Raw genomic sequence first — 25,255 nt, forward strand, 5'->3', positions numbered from 1 at the left:
TAAACATTGGGATGAATGTGCCCCTTTGAATCAACATTTAAAAAAATTTTTTTAATGTTTATTTTTGAGACAGAGAGAGACAGAGCATGAACAGGGGAGGGGCAGAGAGAGAGAGGAAACACAGAATCTGAAACAGACTCCAGGCTCTGAGCTGTCAGCACAGAGCCTGACGCGGGGCTTGAACTCACGGACCGTGAGATCATGACCTGAGCCGAAGTCAGACGCTTAACCGACCGAGCCACCCAGGCGCCCCAGAATCAACATTTTTATATCCTTTGGGTTCATACCTAGTAGTGCAATTTCTGGGTCATAGGGTAGCTCTAGCTTTAACTTTTTGAGGAAACTCCATATTGTTTTCCAGAGTGGCTGCACCCATGCGAAAGGATTCTCCTTTCTCTGTATCCTCGGCAACATCTGTTGTTGCCTGAGTTGTTAATGCTAGCCATTGTGACTGGTGTGAAGTGGTATCTCGGTGTAGTTTTGATTTGTATTTCCCTGATGATGAGTGATGGTAGGCATCTTTTCATGTGTCTGTTGTCATCTGGATGTCTTCTTTGGAAAAGTGTCTATTCGTGTCTTTTGCCCATTTCTTCACTGGATTATTTGTTTTTTGGGCGTTCAGTGTGATAAGTTCTTTCTAGATTTTGGATACTAATCCTTTATCTGATATGCCATTTGCAAATATCTTCTCCCATTTCATTGGTTACCTTTTAGTTTTGCTGATTGTTTCCTTCGCTGTACAGGTTCATTCTTCTGCATGTCGCTGTCCAGTTTCCCCCACACCATTTGTTAAAGACACTTTTTTTCCGTTGGATATCCCTTCCTGCTTTGTCAAAGGGTTCACTCAGTTTTGAACATTCTATGGCTTTGGGCAGGTGTATAATGACATGCATCCATCATCGTATCACACAAAGCAGTTTCACTGCCCTAAAAAATCGTCTGTGCTCCACCTATTCATCCTTTCCTCTCCACTAACCTCTGGTAACATCAACCTTTTTACTGTCTTCCTAGTTTTGCCTCGTCCACGATGTCGTACAGTTGGAATCAGCTGCACAGGCCTAGAGCTGAACCAACAAGTTTTATGTTGGGGTTGGAGGAGGAAGCAATGGATGAACCCATTGAGTTTTGGTCAAAAAAGGAAATGACCCAAGGTTAGGAAAGATACAGGACAGTGAGGTCAGAGTGAGTGACAGAGCCCTAATGTTCTGGGGCTTGAGGACTTTAGGGTAAGATGTCAGGAGACATCTGCTTTGTGGTTTTGGATTCTGGGCTCAGAGTTTCATGTCCTTTTTGATCTGTACATGTGGGTTTGCCCACAGGGTCCAGGGGTCCTGATTTGCCATGGTTGGGCTCTCCACCACTACAGGTAGGTAGGGGCTGAGTTGAATTCAGTTTGAGTTGTGAAATGAGAAACGTGTTGTCACTCAACACCTGCTCCATATGTCGAATGTCTGGCACATAGTAGGCCATCAATAAACCTACATTAAAATAAAATAAACCTAGAATAAAAAACAGTAACCAGTCATGGTGGGGACTTTTTTTTTTTTTTTTTCTGTCTAAGTGGGAAGATGCTGAAATCACATGAAGGGGTGGTGGGGGCGTAGGACAGACAGTGAGGAAGAGAAGGTGAATCAGAGACACTTCTATGGTCTGAGGAGTATCCTGGAGGTTGGAGCCCCTGTGTCCCCCACAAGTAGGGCCTACTTGGAGGTTCTATCCCACTGGTAGCAGTGGGGCACTGAGAGGCTCCCAGGGCTTGGAGAATCAATACTTGTGTCTGGGTATCCTGTAATGCTCCTTCACCCCAGGCCGGGCTTGCCTTCCTCCTGGTTGTCAGGAGGGATGTGTGTAGAAAGTTATCTTCCTCTTCTCTCGGATTCCCTGAAAAGGCCACGTGGCCACAAAGAAGAGGAGAATGGACACGGCTGGTAAGCAGGACCTCCCAATTTCCCGCTTTGCCTTAGAGGAGACACCAGCGTGGCCCCCGATCCCACTTCTGCTTGCTCACTACCCTAAGGGCCTTGCCAGGGTCCTTCCCCTGCCTAGGAGGTCTTTCCTGTCTTGATATTACGCAAGGCCTGCAGCTGCCTCCCTGACAAGCCTCCAGGCTGGGCAGTAGAGCTGAGGCTTTGGGAAAAGAGGAAGCAACCTCTGAGGCTGGATCTCCTCTCTTGGGGTGGCAGAGCCCTGGGAAGCCACCAGCACCACGAGCACCTGGCCTTCCTTCCTGTTCTCCTGTCCTGCCGTTCACCAGCCTTGCAGCCACTTCCCTCAGTGGAACAGGTATTCCCATCATTGGAATGCGGGAGGAGGTCTGGGAGAGGGGCGGGGCTGAGATTTGCTTGGGAGTCTTGGGGGCGGGTGCTGGACCGGAACCAACCCAAACCCTAGATGCTAATCAAAGCTGCACTCATTACCCAAACCATTCCATGCCCCCAAATCTTCCCCAACCCCCATCCCAATCCCCATCCCAACCAACTTCCAGTCCTACCTCACCCCCAGTTCCACCCCAAACATTTCCTATGCATCATCTCCATCCAGCCTCAGTCCTGACCTTCATCCTCCCCCAACCCATCACTCTCCTCCCCATGTCCACCCAATTCCATCCCACATGGCAGCCAAACTTCTCCTTCACCCTGGCCCAGCTGCCGCCCAACCCTCATCTTGCCCTCATGGGAGCCCAGGCCCACTCGCCTCCTTCATCACCACTTCTTCATCCAAGCAGGACTCCCAGCACTGTCTAGCACAGTTTCGGGAATGGGTGCTTGGGCTCTGAGCGTTTATAGCCAGATTGGCGAACGAGATGTGGGATTTCTACTGCCCATTTCAACCCAGTAGGCCTCGTTTATGGATTATATGGCTTTCCAAGTGAAACCTTTGGCTTATATTTGGGGCTTTCCGCTATTACGAAGATAACATACTCTGGAATTGCCCGTCTGTACCCTGATTTCCTATCTGGGGGGCAGAACACTCCAGATGGCCGTGTCATCTCACTTCTCTCGTTCTCCAGCCTGATAGGGAAGTTAGGGAGGGGAGAGCCCTGGTGCTAGGAAACAGAAACTGAATCCTGCATAGCTGTCTGCAGTGAAATTACCTCTGCCCTTCTTTCTGGTGTCTGGGATCGGAGGTCAGGGACTCAGGGCCCCAGCCAGCCCTCCCCAGTTGTCCTAGGACACTGGGTCTCACATAGGCTTTGCCACTCCCTTGCTCTCACACAGGCAGCAAACATGGGCACCCACCATGTGCCAGGCCACCTCAGCCCAACCATGATGCAACATATACCAATTTGGGGGGTGGGGATTTAAACCTTGTCTTCAGAGCACCCAAGACTTGGAGATACAAAGTGAACCTCAGGAACTTTCTGAGGTCTGGGGAACAATCCTCTCCCACGTGGTCACTGCTTAAATAAGGGGTTGTTTCAAGGCTGAGGGGCTCTGGTCCCCCAATACAGGACTCCCTTCCCCAGGACTGGCAACCACCCCCTTACCACCAGGGGGCGCAGGGTGCACACCAGGTGCCCAGCTCAATTCAAGCCCTAGGAGCTTCAGCTCCTTCAGCAAGAGGTTTTCAAATAGAGACAAAGGTCTTCCTTTCTGGGGTCTGTCTTGCCCCTTCTTTTTCCAGGAAGGCTCTCTGGGATGAGGCTGGTCTTTGGGGTGGAAGAGGTTGAGCCAACGAGTTGCACTCTGATGGGTCTGATCTCTTGGGTATTGTAGCTGGGCCAAGTGCAGGTGACATCTCCATGCTGTGACTTGAGGTGGTTCTAGAAAGGGTCTTCTCACATGTTTCAAAAAGTCTCTTTTCCATTTAGGGGTCAGTAGGTCTAAAATCCCACCATTCCTCCTGTTGGTTCGGCATTGTCCTTTCCATGACCCAACACCAAATGGGAACAGCAGGGGCACTGGAGCCAACACGCCACTATCTTACTGATCGATGTCTCTGCTATAGTGGAGCTCACCCTCTTACCCAGTGTGGCTCTGGGCCCCAGACCCACACCTCCTCGCCACATGCCCAGTTCTGCCTTTCAGCCCAGCATCCAGGCCACAGCCACTGCCTGGGCCAGCATGAGCCTCTCCTGTGGCTAGGGACCAGGTATAGAGGGTGTGGGCACATCCTCTTGGGACAGGAGCAGGCCCAGGGCCACACAAAGAAAGAGGAGGAGACAGTCAGCCTCAGCAAATGATCAGACTTCTCTGCTGGAGCAGCCCAGCCGGGGGGCTGGGTCCCCTGAGAAACAATGCTCTTCCTGGCCTTCACATCTTTGCCTTTGCCACGCTCCCTGCCAGGATGTCCCTTGTCCCTTCACACTTGGCTAAGCACTGTCATTCTGACAGGCAATCCAGACCCCATCTAGGCCCTGGGTGTCTGCTCAGCACCTCCCCAGGTGTGCCCCCTGGTAGCCCCCAAAATCAGTTGGGCCCCACCCTGCGGCTGATGGGCTGGGGGCTGGGAGATGTCATGAGTTTCCTGTCCCCAGTCCCAGCCTCCCCCCCTCCCCCTGCCAAGTCAGCATTTAGGACCAGGGAGGATTGCAAAGTTTGCAACATGGGTTTTGGTGTGCATGTTGTAAAATGTACTTAATATAAAACTTAACTGTCTTAACCACTTTTAAGTGTACAAATCAGTGGCATTAGGTACATTCACAATATTGTGTAATCATCACCACTTTCCATTTCCAGAAATGTTTCATCATCCAAAAAAGAGACTCTGTGTTCATTAAACACTAACTCCCCACTCTCTCCTCCCCAGCCTTCCTCCTTGCTCCTTGTAACCTGTATTCTACTTTCTATCTCTTTGGCTCTTCATACTCCAGGGACCTCATATAGGTAGAATCGCATAATATTTGTCCTTTTGTATCTGGCTGGTTTCACTTAGGATAATTTTTTGAGGTTCGCCCATGTTGTGACATATGTCAGACTTTCGTTCCTTTTTATGGTTGGATAATATTCTATCATATGGATATACCTCATCTCTTTTATCCATTCATCTGTTGATGGACACTTGGATTGTTTCTACCTTTTGGCTATTGTGAATAATGTGGCTGTGAACATGAGTGTACAAGTATCTGTTTGAGTCCCTGTTTTAAATTTTTCCGGGTAGATGCCTGGAAGTGGAATTGCTGGGCTTTTTGAGGAACCGCCAAACGATTTTCAACTGGGGCTGCGCCATTTTATATTCCCACCAGCAGTGCACAGGGCTTCCAATTTCCCCACATCTTCATCTCCAGCAGCATTTATTATCTTCTGGTTGTGTTTGCCTGTTAGTAGCCATTCTAACAGGTGTGAAGTGTAGCTGATTGTGGTTTTAATTTGCATTTTCCTATTGCCTAATGATGTTGAGCATCAGGCTTCTTGGCCACTTGTGTATCATCTTTGGAGAAGTGTGTATTCAAGTCCTCGGCCCAGTTTCTGAATTTGGATTGTTTGGGGGTTTTGTTGTTGCTATTTTTGTTGAGTTGTCAGAGTTCTTTATATATTCTAGATATCAATCCCCTATCAGATATATGATTTGCAAATATTTTCTCCCATCCTATGGCTGTCTTTTCACTCTCTTCATAGCGTCCTTTGATGTGCACACTAGTTTTCAAATTTGACCAAGTCCAATTTTTCTATTTTTTTCCTTCTGTTGCTTGTGTTTTGGTGTCATACTTGAGAAATCCTTGCCTGATCCTAGGTCATGGTGTTTTTCACCCATGTTTTCTTTTATCGTTTTACGGTTTTATAGTTTTGGTTATGAGTGTTTCTGGCCTTTCTCCCCACTCAGATTCATATCTTTGGCACTCTGTTTTTTAAATTTTTTTAATGCTTGTTCACTTTTTGAGAAAGAGAGAGACAGAGTGCGAGGAGGGGAGGGGCAGAGAGAGAGACACATGCAGAATCCGAAGCAGGCTCCAGGCCCTGAGCTGTCAGCACACAGCACAACACCAGGCTTGAACCCATGGACCATGAGATCATGAGCTGAGCTGAAGTCAGACACTTAACCAACCGAGTTACCCAGGCGCCCCTTCGTTGGTACTCTTTAGAGCCTCATTTCTAGCAGGGACTCTCGGTGGCAGAGAGCCCACCATCTTGTGCATGGTATACAGTAGACATTTAACTCATGTTTGCGGGATATGTGTTGTGCCGGGCTCTTGTGTCCTGTGCCCAGACTTGCCCAGCCGCCAACTCTAGGCCCCCAAGGACCACACCTCTCTCTTGCTCACCACTGCAAGGCCTAGGGGGCTCTGCACTGCTTCAGGGCACATGTCCTCAGCCCCAGCTCCTGAGAAGCGGGTGGTCACCAGCTTCCAAGGACGAGGCAAGCACAGAGGTAGCTGTGGGGCGGCCACAGGGACCCCGAAGGGCAAGTTTCAGCTAGAATCTACCTTCAAGCTGCACCCTGAAGACCGAATAAGGTTTCAACAGGCAAAGATCATTTGTGGTGGGGGCAGAGCTGGTCAGCTGGAGAGCCCGTGGGTAGATGGCAGTAGCCACAGGGTGCGTGTGTGGGGACCCGGGAATGGGAGCAGAATGGGGAGCAGGATGAGGACCTTTCAGGGATGTAAGTAAATCTTAAAGGCAGCACTTTGGAACGTGTTCGGTCAAGCCCCACTACGGCCTACAGTTGGTAAGGCTGGTGGTAAGAAGACAAACTTCAAACCATCAATCTCACTGGGTTCCATCCTCTCTGGGCTCCAGTTCCTGTTGGGTTGGGTGGGGAAATGGGGGGGGGGGGGAAAGGGAGAAACAGCTGTTCATCTGCTCTGGAGGAGTGTCCTTGAGGGGCTGGGAAAGCAGAACTTGGAGTGGGGCTGAGAGACGCACAGAGGGCTTTGTGGGGCATGTCACCAAGTGAAGGCATTCCCTGGTGCAGTCTGAGTCAGGGACGTGGGCTCCTGGCTCCCTGCCCTGCCCTCTCACTGGGTTGGCCAGCATAGCGTGTGGGGGGCACAAGGCTGGACTCTCAGCAGGCTCTGAGGCTGAGGTGCCCCGAGTTTCCCTAGAAGGCCCCCGTATGCCCCACCAGCACAGTGTGCATCACCCTCTTAGGCACCAGAACTAGTGTCAAACCTGCCATGGACTACCTGATCCAGCTTCTCCAGTTGACCTCATCTATCTCAGCAGGTGAGCTTTGCTGGCCTTCCCCATCTCACGGGGCCTGGCCTTGGTGAGTCGAGCCCTCCGTTGCCTGAGCAGACTGGACTGTGCCTGGTCACCAGTTTGTCTGCTGAGATTGAAGGAAGGCCCAGGGAGGCAGTGGCTGGTGGCGGGGGGGGGGGGGGGGGGTGGCATCCAGAGGGGTTGCTCCAAGGGTGCTTTGTTGGGGGCAGGGCAGGTTATGGGGACTCGTCTGGGGCAGATCTGAGGGCCCTGTGGTGGTCCCCGGCCTTCATCACTCTCCTCTCTGTCCCACCTCACCCTCAGGCCTGGCCTCGTGGGGTGTCTCCAGTCCCCAGGATGTGAAGGGCGTGAAGGGGTCCTGCCTCGTCATCCCCTGTGTCTTCAGCTTCCCAGCTGATGTGGAAGTGCCCCATGGCATCACAGCCATCTGGTACTATGACTACTCGGGCAAGAGGCAGGTGGTGAGCCACTCGGAGAACCCCGAGCTGGTGGAGGCACACTTTCGTGGCCGCGCCCAGCTCTTAGGGCGCACTGAGCACAGGATATGCAGCCTGATGCTGAAGGACCTGCAGCCTGAGGATTCGGGCTCCTACAACTTCCGTTTTGAGATCAGTGATGGCAACCGCTGGTCAGATGTCAAAGGCACTGTGGTCACCGTGACAGGTGAGGGGCAGGGTGGCCTAGCTACTGCCCGGAAGCATCTCCCAAGCTGCTCCTGGCCCCATTGGCTCACAGCCCCAATCCTGAGCCCACCAGCCCTGGCCTAAACCCAGCCCCACCTCTCCCTTGCATTCACCCTCAGTGGGGCTGGGGATAGAAAGCAGCCTCTCCTTCCTCTTAAAGGACCCTGCTCAGGTCTTGCCCCTCAGCTGGGCTTTCTAGGGTGTTTGGCCTCATGTGTGGTGAAGAGGAGTCCTCAGCCTCTGGTCTTTGTCCTCAGAGAAGCCCGAGGAGCCCACGATCACTTGGCCAGCGGAGCTTCGTGAAGGCATGGAGGCCAACTTCAACTGCTCCACTCCCTACGTGTGCCCAGAGGAGCAGATCAGCCTGCAGTGGCTAGGCCAGGACCCCGTGCGCTCCATCACTTCCAACCACCAGAAGCTCGAGCCCACGGGCATCAGCCACTTGGGGACCCTCCATATGCCCCTGTCCTGGCACGACCATGGCCGGACCCTGCAATGCCAACTCTCGGTAGCCAAGCACAAGATTCAGGGCAAGATTCACCTCCAAGTGCAGTGTGAGTGTGCTGGGCGCCACTCCCTTGGTACTGAGGGCACATCTGTGGCTTCCCCAGCGGAAACCGTTCCCTCCTCCAGCCTGGGGAAACAGAGCCCTCACCCCCAAGGCAAAGCCAGACACGCTTGGACCTCCAGGATCAGGCAGGGCGAGAGACACCGCTAAGCCCTTCTGAGTCACATTTAATGACTTCCTTGTACCTTTTGTCCCTGAGGCCAGGTTGGGCAGAGAAGGGGAGACACAAAGAGCCAGAGAATTGGGGGTCAGGCAGCAAGGCCCCTGGGATTTATCCCAGCTCTGGAGGATGCACTGTGTGTGTGTGTGTGTGTAGGAGGGTTCACCCCTCTCCTGCCTAAGACTATTCAGACTCACGGTGATCAGGGTATTGCCCAGACACCGCAAAGAGGTGGTGGATGAAAGCCTGAGTTTCTACCTGATTCTGCATCTTCCCGTCATGGTAAAACATGGCAGAGCCTGTTCTAGAACAACTGCTGTTCACAGGCACCAGGCTGCCTGGATCCATGAGGCGCAGGAGCAAACGGGGCAAACTGGTCAAGTGACTTGCCCTGCGGAGCCTCCGTGTCCTCTGTTCAGGAGACTCACAGATCTCAAGGAACTGGTGTGGAAATTGCAGGAGTGCTTGGCACATACCGAGCACTCTAAAATATTAGCTGCTGTTATTTGCCTATTTACCTAGATTAAGCACTTGAACATATTAGCTTCTATTAGCATATTTACGTAGTGAGAGGCTTTGGAACAAGATTTATAGAAACACAATTGTTTTGTGTGGTTGGCACCTTCCTCACACATGGGCTAACCGTTCTCAGAGCTCGTTTGACTCTGCCTTTGGACCCCTCCATTCGGTGTCTGGTCCCGTGCAGGCCACCTAAGCAGGCAGTATGGTGCTCACGGTCCCCAAACAGAACAGAAGGCAATGGACGCTGTCACGAGGCAGAAAGCCGTGGAAGGCAGTGTAGGCTGGATGCTAGGCCAAGCGCTGAATTATCAAGCCCTCAGTGCAAAAGGAAGGAATCAGGACCTCCTTGCGAGTTGGGGGGCAGAGCTGGCCCTGACAGGGGAAGGGATGGGCCTGACCATTATCCGGATGGGGTTCCTTAGGGTGGAGGGTTGAGAGAGGAGAGAAGGGCTGCCATTGCCCTCCATGGGTTCCTCGCCTGATGCCCCCCATCATGACTTGCAGATGCCCCCAAGGGTGTGGAAATCCTTCTTAGCCCCTCAGGGCGGAACATCCTTCCAGGTGATCTCGTCATACTCACCTGCAAGGTGAACAGCAGCTACCCCGAGGTCAGTTCCACGCAGTGGGCCAAGGATGGGACGCAGCTCAAAGTCCAGGGTCCTGTGCTGCAGTTGCCCCAGGTGGCCTGGGGTGATGCCGGTGTCTACACCTGCCAAGCTGGGAATGACGTGGGCTCCACGGTGTCGCCCCCCGTCAGCCTCCACGTCTTTAGTGAGTCCTGGGTGAGCCTGGGTCTTGACCAGAGGGTGGGGGTGGGGATCCAGGCTACTGTTGCTGAAGGGAGCCAGGCCAAGGTGCCTCCTGGAATGCAGGCATCGAGTCCTAGCCCTGTCTCAGATAGGTGACAAGCCTTCCTGGCAGGGTGGGATGTCACGAGAACCCTTGTAAACAGGACAAAGAGATGCAGTGCCCATCCAGAAGGCTCTGCTGCAGAAGGGGCGTGATGCAGAACATGCAGGGGTTTAGGCTGACTGGCTACAACCCCGGTGCCCTGGAAGTCAGCTGGGTATCCCCCCGCGTGCCCCATGCTGCCCCCACAGCGGCTGAGGTCCAGGTGAGCCCAGCAGGCCCCGTCCTAGAGAACCAGACGGTGACGCTGACCTGCAACACGCCCAAAGAAGCACCCAGCAAGCTGCGCTACAGCTGGTACAGGAACCACGTCTTGCTGGAGGACGCCCACAGCCACACCCTGCAGCTGCACTCGACCACCAGGGCCGATACCAGCTTCTACTTCTGCGAGGTGCACAATTCCTACGGCAGCCAGCGCTCTGGCCCCGTCAGCGTGGTGGTCAACCGTAAGTGGCGGGACAGGGGGGCACCGGACGCTGCCAGAGCCCAGTCAAAGGGCGGTCAAAGGGCGAGGGCCCCCACAGGAGGGTTAGGGTCCTGGGCCTGGTTGGCCTTGAGCTCGTGTCCCAGCTCCGCATAACCGGGCACGCTTTGACCTCTCTGGGCCTCAATTTCCTCCTTTTTTAGAATCCTTTCATTTTGAAACAAGTTAAGCTTGCGAAAAGTTGCAAGGAGAACACAAGGAATGACCACCTGCCTTTACCTTAGTGTCCCCATTTGTTAACAGTTTGGTACGTTCGCTCTCTCTCTTTAAATATATATGTGTATGTATATATATGTGCATACGCACAAGTATGCATATACGTGTGTATTACACACGTGCATATATACATATGTGTGCAAAAGTGTACACGCATTTTCTATGTAAACATATATATGGGCATCCCATATGTATATACGCTGTATGTATAGACATCTACCAGTTGGCTGTCACGTATCTGTTAGCCACGTGTTTACATTCTTCTTTTCAATTTATTTTTAATTGTTATTTATTTATTTTTGTGTGTGCACCATTCCTGGAAGTGCTGCAATACCAGGTCGATGCGTGGAGTGGACGGAGCAAGCTCCTATTCCATCTCCCTGCTCCAAAAATCCAAGTAATATATTGTCCTCAGAGAGAGGACGTATCAGATATTAAACTGACAAGAACAGAGACGACACCTGATCATAGCCAAAAGGCCGAGAATCGATATTTTAAAAATTTTTTAAAATTTACATCCAGGGGCTCCTGGGTGGCTCAGTCGGTTAAGCGTCCGACTTCGGCTCAGGTCATGATCTCGTGGTTTGTGAGTTCAAGCCCCACGTCGGGCTCTGTGCTGACAGCTCAGAGAGTGGAGCCTGCTTCAAATTCTGTGTCTCCTCCTCTTTCTGCCCCTCCCCTGCTCATGCTTTGTCTCTCTCTGTCTCTCAATAATGTATAAATGTTAAAAAGATTTTTTTTTTAATTTACATCCAAGTTAGTTAACATAGAGTGTAATAACAACATATAGTGTAATAATGATTTTAGTGATTCATCACTCATCCAAACAAGCGTCCTCCTTAATGCCCCTTGCCCATTTAACCCATCCCCCCACCCAAAACCCTGCCAGCAACCCTCAGTTTGTTCTCTGTACTTCAGGTTTGTCTCTTATGGTTTGTCTCCCTCCCTGTTTTTTTATGTTATTTTTGCTTCCCCTCCTTTACGTTCATCTGTTTTGTATCTTAAATTCCACATATGAGTGAAAGCGTGATATTTGTCTGTCTCTGACTGACCTATTTCATTTAGCACAATACACTCTAATTCCATCCACGTTATTGTAAATGGCAAGATTTCATTCTTTTTATTGCTGTATTTATTTATTGTATATACATATACCACATCTTTATCCATTCGTCAGTTGATGGACATTGGGCTCTTTCCATCTGTTGGCTATTGTTGATAGTGCTGCTCTAAACATTGGGGTTCATGTCCCCCTTCAAGAGAGCACCCCTGTATCCTTTGGATAAATACCTAGTAGTGCAATTGCTGGGTCGTAGGGTAGTTCTGTTTTTAATTTTTTGAGGAACCTCCATACCGTTTTCCAGAGTGGCTGCACCCGTTCGCATATCTACATGTTTACATTCTCAAAATTGTAGATGATGTCCCTCTAGCCCTTAACTCCTCAGCGTGTATATCCAAAGGTCATTCTCATACATAACCACAGTACACTGATCACAGCCAAGCCATTTAATATTGATACAATTGATAATATTGATAGAGCAATATTTTTTAATCTACAGCCCATAGTTGACCCCATCATGTCCTTTATGGCAATTTTTTTTTTTCTGGTCCAAGATCTAAGCCAGGATCCTGAATTTCATTCAGTTGTTAAGTCTCTTTATTCTCCCCTTTTAAAAAAATCTTTATTTATTTTTGAGAGAGAGAGAGAGAGGCGGAGTGTGAGTGGGGGAGGATCACAGAGAGAGGGAGACACAGAATCCAAAGCAGGCTCCAGGCTCTGAGCTGTCAGCACAGAGCCCGACGCGGGGCTCAAACTCACAAACCAAGAGATCATGACCTGAGCCGTAGTTGGTTGCTTAACAAACCGAGCCACCCAGGCACCCCCAGTCTTCCCATCTTTAAAGTGGGGCCCCTGATCCACATTCACAAGGTTGCCACACTTATTGGCCAAGAAGACAAAGTGATTTGCTCAGCCCAGGGACAAAAGTGTTCACCAGGCACTCAAGAGCTCGGGGGTTGCCCCTTCACAGGGCATTGTGGGACAAAGGAGGTGCAGGGTCAGTCCAGGGATTGTCCCTGTCTGAGGATGACCATCACCCATCTGTCTCCACACAGACCCGCCCCTTGTGCCGGACCTAACTGCCTTCTTGGAGACGCAGGAGGGGCTGGTGGGCCTCTTCCACTGCTCGGTGGTCAGCGAGCCCGTGGCCACCCTGGTGCTGTCACACAATGGCCTCATCCTGGCCTCCACCCCAGGAGAGGGGGACCACAGCTCGCGCTTCAGTGTCTTCTCCAACCCCAACTCCCTGAACCTGGAGATCCGAGACTTGCAGCCAGGCGACAGTGGGAAATACACGTGCTCAGCCACCAACTCCCTTGGGAATTCATCCTCCACCCTGGACTTCCAGGCCAAAGGTAAGACAGGCACAGGGAGGCTGGTGGAGGGAGCCTGAGGAGGAGGGCTGCTCTGATCTCTTCCTCCCAGGAGTCCAGAGCACTCAGCTGAGGGGCTGACCAAGCTGTTTGGTAAAAAAAATAATTTTAAAAAAATCACATCAAAGATCTGGACTATACCGTCATCCTAACCTGGGAGGTTCCTGAGGCCAAGGCAAAAGGGAAACATGGCAGGTGGCATTATTCCTTATGTACACATTTTGTCTCTGAACTTGAAGGGTCCTTCATATCCATCTGTTTTTTATGTATCAAATGTTTGGGGCAGGCTCTGTTAGGAGTCAGAGGCAGGAGGGAAATGGAAAAACAGGGGCTTCCACATCTTGAAGGATATACTGCCATTCCCTCCTGCTGGGGCCATGACAGACCGAGCTAATCGATCAAGCCAGGTTCTTGATGTAAGTCCGGGCTCTGGCTCCCAATCCTTCTCAACCATGCTGCAGCCAGCTGCTACCCATAGATCAGAATCGGCATTCAAGGACAAATCCCCCTGATACCAAGAGGTTCACAGAGCTGATGCCGTGAAGCCCAGACCTGCCTGTAGTCATGTGGGGAGAGGTGAACCCTGGAGGCCTTCCTGCAGCAGGTGGCACGGAGCTGCCGGTGTGCGGGGGACCTGATCCTCCCTTACTCCCTCTTTTGCCAGTGGCCCACCTCCTCATCAGCCCCACAGCAGAAGTGGTAGAAGGGCAAGGCGTAACACTGAGCTGCAGGAGTGGTCTGAGCCCGACGCCTGACATCCGCTTCTCCTGGTACCGGAATGGAGCCCTGCTTTTCGAGGGGCCCAGCAGCAGCTTTCATCTCCCTGCGGCCTCCAGCACCGACACCGGCTCTTACTACTGTCAGGCCAAGGATGGCCACAGTGCCAGCGGCCCCTCTTCCTCCGCCATCCTCACTGTGCTCTGTGAGCGGTCTTCCCACCAGCCCCTGCCTGCCGTGGGGAGGGTCAGCCCGCCAGCCACCCCCGCCTCCCTCAGGCCCTCCTGCTGCTGCCTTGCTCCGGGGTCTAGATCAGGAAGGCAGCCGCAGGTCTGCGAACCATAGAGCTCTCCACCCAGGGCTGAAATGTGGGGAACAAAGCTGGGGCTTTCTCTACCTCCCCACGTCCCACCCCCCCAACCCCAGCCCCTCTAGGGCCCCCTGCCTCTAGCCTCAAGTGCATCGTTGGGCAGCATGTCCGGGCTTTGTCCTCCTGGGCTGGGACCTTGGACACCATGCTTCCATATATGTGTACACACTCATAGGCTGTGCCCTCACAAGCTCCCACAGCCACGAAGGCAGAACTTCTCAGCATAGGGACTGTGTCCTGTTAAGAGTGGGTGCCCCATGTTAGCCTGAGGGGCCAACCTTCAGTGTGTCAGAAGCACATGACGTTATGCTAGCCCATATGACAACCTTGTCCAAGCTAGAAAAATGGCATTCCTTCCTCTGGGAAGACTCAGTATAGCACTATGGCACAGCTTAGCATGAGGGGCATGGGCTGCATTCCTCCTACCCCAGTTTGGTTGTCCTTGTGCAGTGCACAACCTACACAGCTGTTTATGGCAACTTTAAGTACATGCCTTTGTTTAGAGTGGCTAGCCAGCTTTGAGTGGACCTGTACGACCCTGGTGGAGGCCATGGGATGAATGCCTATGCTCTTCCTCCCTATAGATGCCCCACGCCAGCCCACACTCACTGCCCAGCTGGACCCTGACGCCGCAGGGGTTGGGGCTAGACGTCAAGGACTCCTCTTGTGCCGTGTGGACAGCAACCCCCCCGCCCAGCTGCGACTGCTCCACGGGGACCATATTGTGGCCTCTTCTTCCCTGCCATTGGGCTGTGGGGGTTGTTCTCAGCACCTAAAGGTCACCAGAGCCCCAAACCTGCTGCGTGTGGAGATTCGTGACCCAGTGTTGGAGGATGAGGGTGTGTACCTGTGTGAGGCCAGCAATGCACTGGGCAACACCTCTGCCTCTGCAACCTTTGATGCCCAAGGTGAGTCATGGCAGGGAATGGGTGGCTCAGGGTCAGGGGCTGGTACTCGGGACCCTTCCACCCCTGGCTCCCCAAGGACGGTCTGTTAGCTGAAACCACCTCCATTCAGCAGCGGGAGCTCGCTTTGCTCCCCTGCCCCATGGGAAGCCCAGGGGGTCTCATTCCTGCCTTCTCCAGGCTGGGAGGCTGGACTCCGACCCCACGGGGGAAGTGGTCAGGGTAAAGCCTGTCTCAGCTGGCCCGTGCTGCCTGCTCTCCAGCCACTATTCTGGTCATCACACCGTCGCGCACGCTGCGAGAGGGCACCGTGGCCAACCTGACTTGCAGTGTGAACCGGGAGGCCAGCGGCCCTGCCAACTTCTCCTGGTTCCGGAATGGGGCGTTGTGGGCCCAAGGCCCCCTGGAGACCGTGACGCTGCTGCCTGTGGCCAGAACAGATGCTGCCCTCTATGCCTGCCGCATTCTTACCGAGGCTGGGGCCCAGCTCTCCACCCCGGTGGTCCTGAGTGTGCTCTGTGAGTGACGGGCAAGGGCAGAGTTGGGTACTCGGGGGGTGAGGGAGTGGTCAGCGGGAGGGAACAGGGTAGGGTTGGGTTTGGGGGGGTCAGAGCGTGGCTGGGGAGTGGACAAGGGCAGGTCTGACCTGTGTGTGTGGAGGGGGAGGGGCACACAGGGGCAGCTGGACTGTGGTGAGTTGTACTGGGGGTGGCCTGACCTCCTTCCTGTCTGCAGATCCTCCAGAACCTCCAAAGCTGTCAGCCCTCCTGGATGTGGGCGAGGGCCATGTAGCTGTGTTCATTTGCACTGTGGACAGTCGCCCTGTGGCCCAGCTGGCCCTGTTCCATGGGGAGCGCCTCCTGGCCACCAGCCTGGGGCCCCTGCTCCCACACCATGGCCGCCTCCAGGTCAAAGCCACAGCCAACTCCCTGAAGCTAGAGGTCCGAGACTTGAACTTGGAGGACTCCGGAAGCTACCGATGTGAGGCCACAAATGCCCTTGGATCCACCAATAGCTCCCTCTTCTTTCAGGTCCAAGGTGAATGTCAGTTCTCTAAAGACGTGGTAGACCCCCTGGGGGCTGTTCTAGCCAGACTTTGGGCTGGGTCATGTGGATTTTGTGCAGAGATGTGAGTCTTTTCCAGGTTAAGGGAGTTTTTAGCTACCCAGCAGGCCTCCCTTTGTCTCCAGCCAGATATTTTCACCTGCAATAACTGTGCTAACCACTAGGGGGCAGTGGCAATAGCATAAGGTGGCTTGCTTGGTTGGAGCGCTTCTGTCAGAAACTTCTTTTTTAATGTAATTTTGTTACATAAGAATTTTCATACAAAACCAAAGACACCTATACTATGCATACATGTGCGTAATGTGTGTGTGTGAATATGAATATGCACATACATGTATACGTAGAAATATATACACATACACATTAATATACATGTATTCTTCAGTAAAAATCCTCCCTAAGTGAATAAGCCAAGAAAGAGGAAAGTTAATACCCATAAGGCTGCAAAAGCCAAGGAAAAAAACACCCTTTTTTTTCTCCCACGATGACAAACATCAATTTTCGAGCACTGTCCTTGGGCTTTGGTTCTATATGTCTTTTCTTATTTATCATACCCATTTCACTGGAAGACACACTGAGGGTCAGAGTTTCAGGAGCTTGCTCATGGTCACATGACTAGCTAGCTCTGGATTGATTTGGTTCTGATTCCAGGCACAGCCTGTGCTCCCACCACTCCAGCTACCCCACCTCCTTGCTCCCCACCCCAGCCTCGTCCCAGGGGGCACCCGGACAGCCCTTTGCTTGGTCCTCCCAGTTCGTGGGCTCTCATGACTTGGAGCCTGGGTGCAGAGCAGGCCTGGAGAGGACTCAAGACCACATAGTGGCTAACTTTCCCTCCAAGTCCTCAGCCACCCATGCTGGGTCCAGATCAGTATCAGGACCAGGCCCTCGGCGCGGCCTAAACCCCTCCCATTTCAGTGCTTCAGGGGGTCAAACCAGCATTTGCCAAGAGCTGACATGTGCAGGTGCTGTGCCTGGCACTGGGTTACAGGTCATATAGGCTGGGCCTGCACTAGGCTCACCTTCTGGTAGGTGAGATATGACTGACAGAACAAAACTGTGGCTCAAGGTGGTAGGTGGTAAAGGCCGGGATAGACCCAGTGCAAGCGAGTTGGCAACAGGACAGGAAGAGGCATGGAGCTGAACTGGGGCCCTTGGTGGTGGTATGGTAGGTAAGCTATGGCTCCTGGACATTGGATTGAGGTCATGCAGTCCTGGTGTGCACATACATCCCTAGACTGTGGGAGGGTATGGTGGAGAGCCCTCACCTGCTCTTGGTTTCTCCCCACAGGAGCCTGGGTCCAGGTGTCACCGTCGCCCGAGCTCCGGGAGGGCCAGGCTGTGGTCTTGAGATGCCAGGTGCCCACAGGGGTCCTGGAGGGGACCTCATACCTCTGGTATCGGGATGGCCAGCCCCTCCCGGAGTCGAACTCGGCCACGCTCCACTTTGCAGCCATTACTGTGAGTCAAGCTGGGGCCTACCATTGCCAAGCCCAGTCTCCAGGCTCAGCCACCACGAGCCAGGCCGCCCCTGTCATACTCCACGTGTCCTGTAAGCTTTCATCCTGTCCATGTTTCTTCGGGGGTGAAGGAAACAAGGGCACAGCTGGGGGAGGGGTTGGGGGAGCCCAGGCGCCCTGACCACTCCCCACCTCCTGTAGATGCCCCTCGCCAGGCCACGCTCACCACCCTGATGGACACAGGCCCTGGGCGACTGGGCCTCTTCCTGTGCCGTGTGAACAGTGACCCTCCAGCCCAGCTGCGACTGCTCCACGGGGACCACCTCGTGGCCTCTACCCTACAAGGTGTGGGGGAACTTGCAAGCAGCTCTCCGCGGCTGCAGGTGGCTGTGGCCCCCAACACCCTACGCCTGGAGATCCACAATGCAGCGCTGGAGGATGAGGGCGTCTACACCTGCCAGGCCACCAACACCTTGGGCCAGACCTCAGCCTCTGCCAACTTCGATGCCCAGGGTCAGTGTGGGGATGTGAGTGTGTGCATGGATGGCTCCTTTAAGAGAGGAGAGGAGGCTGGAGAGGGTTCTGGAAGCCTGAGGCACAGCAGGTGGGCTGAACATAAGGACTGTCTCCATTCCCACCCCCCCTTTAAGGGCAGCAATTTCCAGACTTGGGTTTCATGGAAGAACCTGCTTTATTTTTTCATTTTTTAAACATTTTTATTTTGAGAGAGAGAGAGAGAAAGAGAGAGAGAGAGAGAGAGAGAGAGAGAGAGAGAGAGAATCACAAGCAGGCTCCACGCTATCAGTGCAGAGCCCGACATGGGACTCAATTTCACAAACCGTGAGATCGTGACCTGAGCTGAAATCAAGAGTCAGACGCTTAACCGACTGAGCTGCCCAGGCACCTGGAAGAGTCTTTTTTAAAAACAGAAGTTTGCTGGGGTGCCTGGGTGGCTCAGTCAGTTAAGTGTTCGACTTCGGCTCGTGTTCTCACAGTTCGTGGGTTCGAGCCCCGCGTGGGGCTCTGTACTGACAACTCAGAGCCTGGAGCCTGCTTTGGATTCTGTGTCTCCCTCTCTCTGCCCCTCCCCCACTCGTGCTATGTGTGTGTCTCTCTCTCAAAGATAAATAAAACATTAAAAAAACAAACAGAAAGAAGGTTGCCTGATGTCCAGAGGATAAAGCTAATCAAGACAAAGGAGGAAACACCACGGGACAGGGGAGCCTTCTCCCATGTGCCCCCCACCAGGATCAGGGAGGGCTCAGGGCACTCCAGGGCTCTACAGAGCTCTGCCTGGGACCACGAGAGAGGGCGAGCTGTTTCCCAAGCTCGACCTTGAGCCTCGTTTACAGGCGGGCCACCTGTGCCTCTCAGAAGCTGACATGGAGACAGGTGGCTGGCTTACCCAGCTTCACAACTCTCCAGCGTCCCCCCTGCCCTTCTCTCTCCCCAGCTGTGAGTGTGCAGGTGTGGCCCAAGGCCATCGTGCAGGAAGGGCAGCTGGTGAACCTGACCTGTCTTGTGTGGACCACCAACCAGACCCAGCTCACCTACATATGGTACCAGGATGGGCAGAAGCGCCCAGGGGCCCACTCCATCCTTCTGCCCAATGTCACAGTCACGGATGCTGCCTCCTACCGCTGTGGGGTGCTGACGCCTGGCCGGGCACCCCGCCTCTCCAGACCTGTCATTCTGGATGTCCTCTGTGAGTCTGGTTGGATGCAGGGTGGGGCAACAAGGGATCAGGGCATGGCCAGAGTCCCACAGACGTCCAACCCAGAAACAGTCCCCGTCTGTCCGATGAAGCTCAGAACAAGGAACACTGAGATGAGGGTGAGAGGAGATAGGTTCTCTCTTGGCAGTGGAGCAGGGGCCATAGATTGGGTAATCGGGGGCCCTTGGGGTAGGGAGCCAGGGCCCTCCTGGTTTTGAATGCCACCCGCCAACTAGCCTCCCGGCTGCAGTCCTCTGAACGGTTTCCTTTGGTGTCCCTGTAGACGCACCCCGCAGCCTGCGCCTGACCTACCTCCTCGAGGGCCGTGGTGGACGGCTGGCCCTGGTACTGTGCACTGTGGACAGCCACCCAGCCGCCCAGCTGGCCTTCAGGCACGCTGGCCGTCTCCTGGCCTCCTCGACCACAGCCTCTGTCCCCAACACCCTGCGTCTGGAGCTGTGGGAGCCCCGGCCCAGCGATGAGGGTCTCTACAGTTGCTCTGCCCACAGTCCTCTGGGCCAGGCCAATGCATCCCTGGAACTGCGGCTAGAAGGTGAGGCAGGGCATGCCAAGCCCACCAGGGGAGGGACCAGCTGTGGGATCCGGCTGGGCCTAGCTAACCCCGCTCTCCTCGGTACAGGTGTGCGGGTGACCCTGTCTCCATCAGCTGCTGTGCCCGAGGGGGCCCCCGTCACGGTGACCTGTAAAGACCCTGCTGCCCACCCACCCACTCTCTATGCCTGGTACCACAACAGCCGTTGGCTGCAGGAGGGCCCAGCTGCCTCTCTCTCGATCCCAGCAGCTACACGGGCTCATGCGGGTGCCTACACCTGCCAGGTCCAGGATGCCCAGGGCACACGCAGCTCCCGGCCCACAGCCCTGCAAGTCCACTGTGAGCAGGGGTCCTTGGCTGGGGGTGCCGAGGATGAGGGCGGGTGGAGGGCACTTCTGGGCCTTCGTAGGGGTGGACACAGGACTGCAGTGGACCTTGGAATGGGCACTTGGGAAAAGAAGGACATAGGTGGTGAGAAAAGAGACCCTAGGGTCCTGTGAACCCTGCCTGGAGGAGTCTGTCCACAAGACTCCTGAGAACTTGTCACTTCTAGGAAGTGACCATTTGTCCAGAGGCTTCAGCCTCACCAGTGCCAGGCAGGTAGGCCATGGTTCAGGGTTTCTTAACAAGGCCTCCAACTATGTCTTATCCTGCCACCAGATGCCCCTCGGGATGTTGTCCTGTCGTCGTTTCGGGACTCGAGGGCGAGCCCCATGACCGTGGTACAGTGCACCGTGGACAGCGAGCCACCTGCTGAGCTGGCCCTGTCCCGTGATGGCAAAGTTCTGGCCACCAGCCATGGGGTTGACGGGTTGGCATCGGGGACAGGCCATATCCAGGTGGCCCGCAATGCCCTGCGGCTGCAGGTGCAAGAGGTACCCTCAGGTGACAAGGACACCTATGTGTGCACAGCCCACAACTTCCTGGGTTCAGTCAACACCACAGGGCAGCTGCAGGCAGAAGGTGAGTGGGAGAAGGGGGAGGGGAAGGGGCGCAGGCGCAGCGGGGCTCTGTGTCTGTGAGGGCTGGAGCTCCTGCAAGAGGGGGCAGGCCGACCAGAATGGCTGGATCTAGCCGTGCCCCATCTGATGGAAGAGAAACAGCTCTCCTGGAGGCAGGTGCCCAGTCTGAAGGGGAGAGACAGCCTTGCCCTTGGAGAGCCCCCTACGAGGGTGGAGCTGTAGCTGTGCCAAGGGGACCTTGGATGCGGGCAAGGCATAACCCCACCGTCACAGAACCCAACTTGGGGTGGGGGCACAGGCCTGCCCTGGGGAAGCTGGGGTGGGAAGAGAGACACAAGCTCTACCTTCAGGGATGAGGTGGAGCCCTACCTTTGGGGAGTCCAATCTGAGAGCAGAACACAACTTCATCCATCGGAAAGTCTGGTTTGTTAAGAGAGACACGCAGCCCTGTCCTGGAGGTCCCCAGTGCGAGGATAAGAGACAGCCTTGTTCTCAGAGATCTCAGTCTTATGGGAGAGCCACAGTCTCACCTTTGAGAGCCCCAAATCAGAACGGCCCTTCCCATAATGCACAGAAGGCTCTCAGATGCCCAGATCCTACCCAGAGGCTCCAGCTCCCACAGGCCTGCTGATCCCTGACCACCTCCTGGTCCTTGGCCCGCAGGTGCACGTGTGGTGGCCGAGCCAGGGCTGGACGTGCCTGAGGGTGCACCGCTGAACCTGAGCTGTCGCCTCCCTGGTGGTCCTGGGCCCACAGGCAACTCCACCTTCGCTTGGTTCTGGAATGGCCAGCGACTGCACGTGAAGCCTGGACCCACCCTTGCCTTCACCCACGTGGCCCGTGCCCAAGCTGGGGTGTACCACTGCCGGGCCCAACACCCCAGTGGGACCACAACCTCTGCTCCAGTCATGCTCCGGGTGCTATGTGAGTATGACTCCCCTCCCCCCCCCCCCCCCCCCCCGCCACCTCAGTCTGTCCACACCTCACATGCCCACCTCAGGTCTTCCTTCTCTTCTGTCTGCAAAGAGCAAAGACCTTGCAGGTATGGAGTCCCGGGTGGGAGGACTCCCGCTCACTGATTGTGTGATCTTGGGTGCCCATGCCTTGGTTTCCTCATGCATAACGTATCAGTCCCCTCACCCCGCGAGGAGCATAGGAGATACGGCACGCAGAGTGCCCGGCATACAATAGGCCCTCATCAGCCTTGGTCCCTTACTCCATTCCTCATGAAGGCGCCATGCTGTCAGTCCGATATGGCTGTACTAACAAGCCACTCCAAAACATAGAGCGTAAAATGACAACCATTTTATTTGCTCACAGTTCCGTGGGTCAGAAATGGGGGCTGGGCTGAGCTGGGCAAGTCTCCCGCTGGCCTCACCTCATGTGGCTGCAGTTGTCCAGTGGCTGAGCTGAAGCTAGACAGCTTAGGATGGCTTCATCCTCATGGCCGGCAGGGGCTTCATCCAGGGGCTGGCTGCTGGCTGGGCCGCCACACGTTGTCCAGCATGCTGGCCCAGGCTTCCCACATGACTGTGTTCGCAGAAGGGCAGAAGCTGTGAGGCCCCTTGAGGTCTAGCCCTGAAGTCGCATAAAGCCCCTTCTGCTTTCTAGTGGTCAAAGCAAGTCACAGATCAAGGAGTGGTGGTGGGCGGGGGGGAGGGGGGGGCGGCTCTACCTCTTAATGGGAAGAGCAGCAAAGTCATCTTGCCTGGGTACAGGGAGGGGAGGATTTGCGGCCATCATCACACTCTCTGTATTCCCATAGACCCTCCCACGATGCCCACCATGACGGTCTTTGTGGAGCCAGAGGGGGGCATCCAGGGCATCTTGGACTGCCGAGTGGACAGCGAGCCCCTAGCCAGCCTGAGCCTCCACCTTGGCAGTAGGCTGGTGGCCTCCAGCCAGGCCTGGGGTGCTCCTGCAGAGCCACACATCCGTGTCACGGCCACTGCCAATGTCTTGAGGGTGGACATGGAGGAGCTGAGGCCCAGCGACCAGGGGGAATACGTGTGCTCTGCCTCCAATGCCCTGGGCTCTGCGTCTGCCTCCACCTACTTTGGAACCAGAGGTAGGTGGGGTGTCCGTCTCCCAGGCCCCTCTGCACAGAGGCCCAGCTCTCGGGTCCAAAGGCTTCCTTCTGAGGTCTTCCCTGAATCCCTTCTGCTGTAATCAGTTTGTCTGACTAGTCCAGACTGGTTGCCTGAAGCGCCTTTGCATGGAGGGGGCTTCTGAGATAAAGTGAAAGCTAGAATAGTTTTCATCTTTGGGGAGTCACCTTGGGAGGGAGGATTGGAGGCCTGGAGTCATAGGTGCCACCTCAGCCTCACCCTTGTGTTCCAGCTCTGCACCGCCTGAGTCTGTTCCAGAAGCTACTCTGGGTCCTGGGGCTGCTGGTGGGCCTCCTCTTCCTGTTGTTGGGCCTGGGGGCCTTCTACGCCTGGAGGTGGGTTCAGAGCTGGGGGTGATGGGGTCACCTCGTCCTCCCCTTGCCCCCCAACATTCCCTCGTGTCATTCCTACCAAATTCACAGGCTCCATACTCTCTAGCCTGTCTCTCTTTCTCCCACTGCTCCAAATTTGGGAATCACTTCTAGAATCCTCTTTATATCCATCTTGCTATGGTTTCCTTCTTTCTTTATCTGGACCCTGTCTGTGTAAAGAAAGTGCTGGGAAGGAAGAAAGATAAGGCACCCCCCTTCCCCACAATGCTCCCACTGCTCTGTGCAGTGAGCAGTCTGGGGCTAAGCACTGGGGGTCGGGAGAGGGAGGGGAGGCAGGGGGAGGGGAGAGACCCTCTGAGTCCACTCTTGCGTTGCAGGAGGCATTTTCGTAAGGCGAGCGTGGGTGAGAATTTGGTTGAGATGGATTCTCAGAAGGAGACAGCACAGGTATCCATTCACCATGTGGGCACAAGCAGACACAATGCCTAACTAACCCACAGCGCAAGGTTGGCACCTAGAGACCGCAGTCATATACAGGATGGCCCCTGGGGCTAGGGAGAGAATATGGAGAACCCAGGGACCCCTGAGAAGATAGGGGAGCCACATTCTGACTGGGGCCCACAGCAGTCGCGGGTTTGCTCACTGGGCACTTCTTTGGGCATACCGTAGGCCAGCGTGACTGGTTCTCTATGGGACCTGCTGGCTGGGTGACTGGGGCAGACCTTCTGAACTTAGCAGCATCACCTCCACATCCAAGACACCTCTTGGAACACAGAACCCCACCTGTGTTTTGGGGTCTCTCTTTCCCACTCCTGAGTCTGCCGATCACCTGGGCAGGGGTGAAAGTCTGTTTTCCCTTCCCTGTGATGTATCCCCTCTGTAGATAATCCATTTGGTGGGCCAGGGCTCATAGCCTCATGGCCAGCCAGGCACATGCTCACCAATCCCCTTGGGATCCCTACACATGGCTTGAGGTCTGGGGGACCGCCCACCAGAGTTAGAGGTCAGGTGATGACCACTCCCAGAGTCCTCATGTGACCAGGGTTTTCTCTGAGGGAAGCTCAGTGGTCCTGATGCAGCCACATGTGGGACCTTGTCCTGTGCTCCACCCCTGAGCTGACCTGTAGCATTGCCTACCCTCAGGAGGAGGAGGTCACCAGAATCTGCAATGACGCAGGCTTCGTGAACAAGGTAGCACTGAGTCCTGCCTGCCTCTGTGAAAACAATTCTGCAACATCTGACTTTCTGTGACCTGGCTCCAAACCTCTTGCCAAGAAAAATGGGCAATGATAGGTGAAGGGGCACCCTAATCTACCCAAGAGGTGCTGACCCCCGAGGACTCTGAGGAGAAACGGACTGGTCATGTTGTCAACTTCTCTGTTCCTTTTCCCTGGATCTCATCTTTCCTTTTCTCTTCCAATGGACTGCCCCTTACATATTTTCCCCCAATCCCACTGTGGACTTTTTGGATGGATTAGAAAAGAAATGAATCTTTCTACATCCTCACAGACTGGCCTAGGCACTCTGTATTGGCTAGAACAGAAGTTAGGCTGCTGTAATAAGAGACCAAATACAGTAACTTCAACATGAGGGAACTTTCTTTTTCTTTCCCATACGAGTCTGGGTATGCTATGGTAGTTTAAGGTGTTGGAACTCTGGATCCGTCTATCTTATTTTTCTCCATCCCTAAAATGTTACCTTTGGTTGTGAGGTTCACGGTGGCCCCACTCTGTTCACACACAAGAAGGAGAAAAAGTGGACGTTGCAGGCACATACCTTCCCATTGTGGACACAGCCCAGAAGTTGCTTGTCACTTCCACTCACTTCCCATCAGCTAGAGTTTAGTCACATGGCTGCCCCAAGCTGCCAAGGATTCTGGGAAATACCGTTTTTATTCTATTTCCAAAGGACTCCCAACCATGGACTCATCCCTGAGACTTCTAACATTGGTGACAATGCCTCCAGCAGGCCTCGTTTTTAGTGTCCTTCTGCCC

General features: G+C 54.3%; 1 protein-coding gene and 1 non-coding gene across 3 annotated transcripts; one reads left to right on the top strand and one right to left on the bottom strand.

The window, feature by feature from the left end:
* The first annotated feature begins 2,100 nt into the window (after positions 1 to 2,100).
* SIGLEC1 (sialic acid binding Ig like lectin 1) lies at positions 2,101 to 24,851 on the top strand. Of its 2 annotated transcripts, XM_086701788.1 has the most exons (22): positions 2,101 to 2,283; positions 7,029 to 7,103; positions 7,404 to 7,763; positions 8,041 to 8,337; positions 9,538 to 9,804; positions 10,134 to 10,388; positions 12,758 to 13,057; positions 13,740 to 13,997; positions 14,747 to 15,070; positions 15,331 to 15,585; positions 15,803 to 16,105; positions 17,424 to 17,684; positions 17,794 to 18,105; positions 19,046 to 19,297; positions 19,590 to 19,859; positions 19,947 to 20,198; positions 20,520 to 20,822; positions 21,485 to 21,745; positions 22,587 to 22,889; positions 23,162 to 23,264; positions 23,639 to 23,708; positions 24,405 to 24,851. In XM_086701788.1, exons 2-22 carry the CDS (start codon positions 7,055 to 7,057, stop codon positions 24,510 to 24,512), a joined length of 5,163 nt encoding a protein of 1,720 aa, XP_086557914.1. In that variant the 5' UTR covers positions 2,101 to 2,283; positions 7,029 to 7,054; the 3' UTR covers positions 24,513 to 24,851. The 2 variants fall into 2 exon arrangements, with proteins under 2 accessions (XP_086557914.1, XP_086557913.1); XM_086701787.1 differs by lacking the exon at positions 2,101 to 2,283 and having other exon boundaries at positions 6,774 to 7,103.
* LOC112869763 (U2 spliceosomal RNA) lies at positions 10,943 to 11,133 on the bottom strand. The gene has a single exon (XR_003224419.2). It is a non-coding gene; the product is annotated as a U2 spliceosomal RNA (small nuclear RNA).
* Positions 24,852 to 25,255: the final 404 nt, after the last annotated feature.

Source organism: Puma concolor, chromosome A3 (genome assembly GCF_028749965.1).
Source record: "Puma concolor isolate L17-30 chromosome A3, mPumCon1.1.hap2, whole genome shotgun sequence".
In the NCBI taxonomy this organism is placed as follows: Eukaryota; Metazoa; Chordata; class Mammalia; order Carnivora; family Felidae; genus Puma; species Puma concolor.

Excerpts from the sequence above, each read along its gene's own strand:
- SIGLEC1 (XM_086701788.1), top strand. The coding sequence starts at position 7,055 with ATGGACTACCTGATCCAGCTTCTCCAGTTGACCTCATCTATCTCAGCA. Across the intron at positions 7,764-8,040 it reads CACTGTGGTCACCGTGACAG|AGAAGCCCGAGGAGCCCACG; the intron begins GTGAGGGGCAGG and ends CTTTGTCCTCAG. Across the intron at positions 22,890-23,161 it reads CACCTACTTTGGAACCAGAG|CTCTGCACCGCCTGAGTCTG; the intron begins GTAGGTGGGGTG and ends CTTGTGTTCCAG.